This window comes from Salvia hispanica, chromosome 3, assembly GCF_023119035.1.
Source record: "Salvia hispanica cultivar TCC Black 2014 chromosome 3, UniMelb_Shisp_WGS_1.0, whole genome shotgun sequence".
Lineage (NCBI taxonomy): Eukaryota > Viridiplantae > Streptophyta > Magnoliopsida > Lamiales > Lamiaceae > Salvia > Salvia hispanica.
This window is the reverse complement of record NC_062967.1, coordinates 17,366,479-17,372,540: the sequence shown is the minus strand read 5'-3', so window position 1 is coordinate 17,372,540 and position 6,062 is coordinate 17,366,479. Positions and strand designations below refer to the sequence as shown.

The 6,062-nt window shown below is 36.2% G+C and overlaps 1 protein-coding gene across 1 annotated transcript; it reads left to right on the top strand.

The window, feature by feature from the left end:
* Positions 1-1,558: 1,558 nt before the first annotated feature.
* On the top strand, positions 1,559-5,858 carry LOC125214775 (lecithin-cholesterol acyltransferase-like 4). Its single transcript, XM_048115928.1, has 11 exons — positions 1,559-2,115; positions 2,724-2,815; positions 2,940-3,058; positions 3,156-3,291; positions 3,434-3,485; positions 3,652-3,752; positions 4,073-4,255; positions 4,563-4,720; positions 4,809-4,863; positions 5,033-5,086; positions 5,245-5,858. Exons 1-11 carry the CDS (start codon positions 1,866-1,868, stop codon positions 5,653-5,655), a joined length of 1,611 nt encoding a protein of 536 aa, XP_047971885.1. The 5' UTR covers positions 1,559-1,865; the 3' UTR covers positions 5,656-5,858.
* Positions 5,859-6,062: the final 204 nt, after the last annotated feature.

The window sequence follows — 6,062 nt, the reverse complement described above, 5'->3', positions numbered from 1 at the left end:
AGGAATTTCAGAGAAAGGAAATCGCATTACTCTTGAAATGGGATACAGAGATGAGTATATATTCTCAAGAATCATAACACTGAATTGAGAGCTAACTGCTATTCAACAACAATCTAACAAACTCACAATAAAGAGAAGAGATGATGGAGTGGTGCTGCAAATCTGACCCAAAATCAAAGTGAAAAACGGCAGAGGTGAAGGTTTGGTGCTATAAATCTGACGGAAATTCAAGAATGGAGAAAGAGAAGAGAAGATAGAAGAGAAGATGGAAGAGAAGAGCTGTAAATCTGACGGAGAGAAAGAGAGAAGAAAAGATGGAAGATTGAGGCTAATTTTGGAAGCAATTTTATTTCTTGATGCAATGGAAAATAAACCTGCAGCTATAAGTTTCCACCGATAAATCAGTTTACACTCTTGGGCCTATGCGGGCTGAAGTGTTTTTGCGGGCTTCTTAAAAAAATGGGAAAGTGCATCAAACAATAGAAAAGCCAAGGAAATGGGTCATTAACTAGGATTTATTGGGTTATCAAACATACCCTAAAGGCGCCAATAGTGGATAAACCCAAGCCACCTCCTTGCCAACGCTGACGGGTGGTTAAACCCATGCCACTCCCTTTCCGACGCCGACGGGTGGTGATTTCAATTTATTGGAAATATGGTTTGCTTTTGGATGTTGTAGTGATTTTCTAGATTTCTTGAGAAATAAAGACATACTACCTTTTTGTTAATTTCTTGTTCAGAAATTAGGATCATGGATTATATTTGAATACACTTGAGTTCGTTAGCTAATTGTGTTCCGATGACATACCCCAAATCTAAGAAGTGTATATGAACTTTAAGTTTGAAATTTTAAATATTTGATGGTGATAATATGTGTTTAGAGTTTTTATAATTTGCATTGTTCTCACTCTTTCTCAAATTAAGTTTTCAGTGGAGAGTGATGAAAAATTCTGTTTTAGGATTAATTAATTATGAAAGAGTAGAATAAAAAATCAAAGAATTTTTCATGTATATAAAAATTCAATTTTTATACAAATGAAATTTAAATTTAAAAACATCAAATTTACTCCACTTTATTATCTATCCATTTAGCATTGCAAATATTTTTTTTCTTAGACTCCGTGTCGAAAAGTTTTGTCTTAGCTATGGGGAACAAGGGAGTATGAAATTAATTAGATTATAATTAAATTATTAAATTGTTCAAACACTTTGACTATTTATTTTTTTTTAAATAGTTATTTTAGACCAAAAAGTATCCAAACAAAATATTTGGGACTAAAAAATCACAGACTTTATTGGACTAAAAATAATTTCAGCACAAATGTAGGAAACCAAAATTATACTTTAGTCTTTATGATATACTACTAATTGATTATTGTTAAAATTACAGGGTTCAGTAAAAATAAAACCAAAATTCGCGTTTTTTTTCGACAATTTACCCATTATTTTACTTACTAATACTATACTTATCACTGATAAAAAAAAAGAGAAATATAGACCTAATTTAATCTGGATGATCAATACTTAAGTAAAGATACATGATGTGGGAGACCACAATTGGTAAAATAATTCAAGTGTGCGTACGCAAACGTATGATTGAATAATTGAATTGATTCATCACACAGTCACAATCTTATCCTCGCTTCCAATTCTTCTCCGCCACCGTTGACCACCACCACCACCACCACCTACCTACCCGATCTTCTCCGATTCTCTACAATCCATGTATAATATCAATCAAACCTAAAATTGAACCGATTACCTACACTAATCGTCACTTAGTGACTCGAGATTAGCTCCTTAATTGCTATTTTTGCGGCGAGGGTTTAAACTAGGCTGTCGATTCGATTGGACTCGGTCCGTGGATGGCGGTGTTGTTGGAGGACATAGTGAAGTCGGTGGAGCATCTGCTGAAGCTCATCAGCAAGACCAGCCAGGAACAGACCTATGTGGACCCCACGCTCGATCCGGTCCTGCTCGTGCCCGGGATTGCCGGTTCCATTCTCAACGCCGTTGACAGCAATACGGGTCGGACCGAGCGGGTCTGGGTCCGGATTCTCGGAGCTGATCACGAGTTCCGGGATAAGCTCTGGTCCCGCTTCGATCCTGCTACAGGTCAGTTCTAATTCTCTGTGTTTGTGTTTCTAATTTAGGGCTTTTATAGAATTTTGTGGTGTGAGGTGTTTTTGTTGCCTGAAGTGGAGCAAGGTTATGGTTTTACGCTAATTTGCTTGTAAGTTGATTGGGTTTCTGGGTGTTGTTGCTTGTGTCTTTTATCTTCTTTGGGTTGTTGCAATATTGGCATTCCATCCTGCTTAGTTTTGGATGAGTACACGTTTAGGATTATGGATCATATGAACTTGGTATAATTACAGTTCTGTACCTAAATTCTGTAGAATTTGAAAGCATTTTGCTTTGATAAGATAAGGAGTTTGTGGCTTAAATATATATGACGGCTATATGCTTTGGTTTCATGAAGAAGATGGAGGTGCTAAATTTTGAAAAATAGTTTCTCGTAAGCTTAATAAGGAATAGATACATAGACCGTCCTTTGAGTTTGCCATTTGGACTTAGGTGTTCTAGTTTCAAGATTGAAAGGGAGAGAGACTAAGTGATTTGGAACATAAAATGCCAATTTCTCTTACATAAGCTTGCACTGGAAGTATTTTTCCCAATGAGGATTGAGGACATCTCAAGGTGTTCTGACAGAATGATTGAAACAGGTAAGACAGAGTGCTTAGATCCTGATACGCATATTGAGATTCCCCAAGATAGATATGGCCTTTATGCAATTGACATGCTGGACCCTGACATGGTAAGCTTTGCTCCTTAATTCTGGTCATTTGGCAGATTGCATTTTAGGGTTCAGTGCGAGGAGCCTGCAGTTCTTCGCTTTTACTGCATGCTGCAATGAACAATTGTTGTGGATTGTTTTGCAGATTATTGGCAGTGAGTGTGTCTATTATTTTCATGACATGATAGTTGAGTTTATCAAATGGGGTTACAAAGAGGGTACAACACTCTTTGGGTTTGGATATGATTTCCGCCAAAGCAATAGGTAACTGTTATGTCCTTTGAGAAAATGAGGTGGCCTATTGCGGCCCATATACTTAGTGTATTCTTATGCGATCAATTTGCGCTTCTCTTCTTTCTAGACTTCAGGAAACTCTGGATCGCCTTGCAGCAAAGCTGGAGTCAGTTTACACAGCTTCTGGAGGGAGAAAAATAAACATAATAAGTCATTCTATGGGTGGTCTTCTGACAAAATGTTTTATGAGTCTGCATCCTGATGTAATGCTCTCACTCTATCCGAATCACTTATTCCACTTTGTTTCCACCTTATCCTGTTTTCTGTTCTTTCTGATAGTGTTTCAACTTCTAGTTCCTCTATGTTGTAGAATATGAATCTAATGTTATTTGCATTGTTTTTCAGATATTTGAGAAGTATGTCAAAAGCTGGATTGCGATAGCAGCACCATTTCAAGGTATATTAGTGTCCGGGCTAAAATTTTCTGTGGCCTGCGACCCATTGAATTTTCATCATTTTTGTCAATGAGCTAGCTCCAAACAAAAGCAAAATCTTGAGGAATACCTAGTCAGCCTCAAAGTTCACAATGTAAAATAACCTTGGTACTTTCTGGATATTTACAGGTGCACCTGGATATATAACATCCACGTTTTTAAACGGAGCATCTTTTGTTGAAGGATGGGAACAGAATTTTTTTATTTCTAAATGGAGCATGCAGCAATTGGTATGAACTTATTACTATGTACATCACCTTCACTGTTTGAGCATGCAACTATATTTGTAACAGCTTTTTTTTCTTACTCTTTTTATTGGCAAATAAACAGAAATTTTAAAAGTTATAAAAGTTGATACCTGACGTTAGAAATTATCATGTGAACTATTGATCCCACTGCTTGATAGCTGTGTTGTTGGCATGCTTGAGCTATGGAAAGTAACTTATGCCATTTTCTTATTCATTGATGTGAACCATGACCTTTACTCTGATATTATTTCACAATTCTCTTGTATTATATGATATTAACTTTTTTGCTCTCTCTGTTTCAGCTGCTTGAGTGTCCGTCAATATACGAATTGATGGCCTGTTTAGATTATAAATGGGAGCATGTTCCTCTTCTTGAAATTTGGAAAAAGAGATGTGATAGTGACGGGAATTCCGCCACTGTGCTAGAAACTTACCCGCCTGTTGAAGCTATACCAATTTTTATGGAAGCTCTTTCAACGAACCAGGTAAGCCACAAATTTGATGCTGCTTCAATTTTTTTTTTCCAGAGATTTTTTTTTTTTTTTTGAGTTTTACAAACACCAAATGTACCTGATATAGACTATATGTAATATGTGCTTTTTGCTTATATATGAAGTTAATCAATGCAAATGTCACTTCAGATTTTGCATTTAATTTTGTAAGTATATAGTATGCTTATTCTTTATGATCTTTAGATACTTTACAGAAAAAGAAGAGAATGAAGGTAGCATTTCTATTATTTTCTTCTGTTTTTAAGAATGACTTTTGTATTCGACGATGGCTTCTCCGCAGATCAGCTACAGTGGTGTTGATATGGATATGCCATTCAATCTTGAAATTTTGAAGTGGGCTAATGAGACACGCAAGTTGTTAAGCTCAGCGAAGCTTCCTGAACAAATTAAATTCTACAATATTTATGGCTCAAATTATGACACACCGCATTGTGTTTGGTAATCAAAATCATATTCATAACTATGCATGTCTCATATACAACGCATGTTACTTTTGACCATATCCTGACCAGGCAATATGTTGCAGTTATGGAAGTGACGAGGCCCCAGTCACTGATTTGCGAGAGTTGCCTACACTCCAGGTAGAATCGTAGATGAACAATGATGTTCATAATTTCATATTCATAGAAAGTGTTTGGTGCATCTCTTCCCAAAAATAAATAAAATTCATACACAAATTCGGTTATCTCTATATATATTATGATAATGATTTTAAGAGTTTCTTAACATTAATTTTTTCGATTCTTACAGGCCAGGTACATATATGTTGATGGTGATGGAACTGTTCCGCTGGAATCTGCTAAAGTAAGTTGTCTCAATTCTTCGCTTGTAAGGTTTGGTTATGAAATTCTCCATTGATTGTGCTTTTCTATGCAATTTGTCATTGGATATATACTCTTGGGGTTGGAGAGTTGCCTGCGGGTATATAAAATCTTATTTGTATTGTTATTCTGTCTGTATAGGCTGATGGACTTCATGCAGTAGCACGGGTTGGGGTCCCAGGCGATCACCGGGGCATCCTCTGCGAACGTCAAGTGTTCAGAATCCTGAAGCACTGGTTGCGGGCTGACCACGATCCTTTCTACAACCCGGTAAATGACTATGTAATCCTACCTACTGCTTTTGAAATGGAAACCACCAAAACAAAGGGCATGGAAGTGGCCTCTCTCAAAGAGGAGTGGGAAATTGTCGGGGACGAAGATGAAGACTGCACAATGGAGAAAGAGCCTCTGGTGGGTTCGATCACCGTTGCTCGAACGAGTGGCGAAAGGTCTGTCCAGGAGGAAGCTCATGCTACTGTTACAATTCAGTCACAAAAGGATGGTAAGAAGCATGTGGAGCTCAGTGCTGTATCTATCTCTGCAAGTGCATAGATGAGTATCTCCCTCTGTGTAAATAAAGCTTGTCATGCAACATTGAAACATTGTTTTATTATTAACATTTTATGTAAATATTGTGTATATACGTTACTACTGGACATGTATTGTATGATAATGCTACAAGACCTTTGATCTTTGTATCTTATAATAAAGGCAAAACACATCGTAAGTCCTTGTACTTTGATTGTTTATTTCAATAGGTTCTTACACTACAATTTTTTAGTTTTAGTAAATCCTTATACTTTTATATTCGATATATTTCAATCCTTATTTGACGGAACTGTTAACTTTTCTGTTATAAAATAGCACATCATATATTAATTATTTGAATATATGGCACCTAATATCCTAATTGGAAAATATGAACATAAAATAAATATTAAAAAAAAGATAAAAAAAAA

Excerpts from the sequence above, each read along its gene's own strand:
- LOC125214775 (XM_048115928.1), top strand. The coding sequence starts at position 1,866 with ATGGCGGTGTTGTTGGAGGACATAGTGAAGTCGGTGGAGCATCTGCTG. Across the intron at positions 3,753-4,072 it reads AATGGAGCATGCAGCAATTG|CTGCTTGAGTGTCCGTCAAT; the intron begins GTATGAACTTAT and ends TCTCTGTTTCAG. Across the intron at positions 4,864-5,032 it reads GAGAGTTGCCTACACTCCAG|GCCAGGTACATATATGTTGA; the intron begins GTAGAATCGTAG and ends CGATTCTTACAG.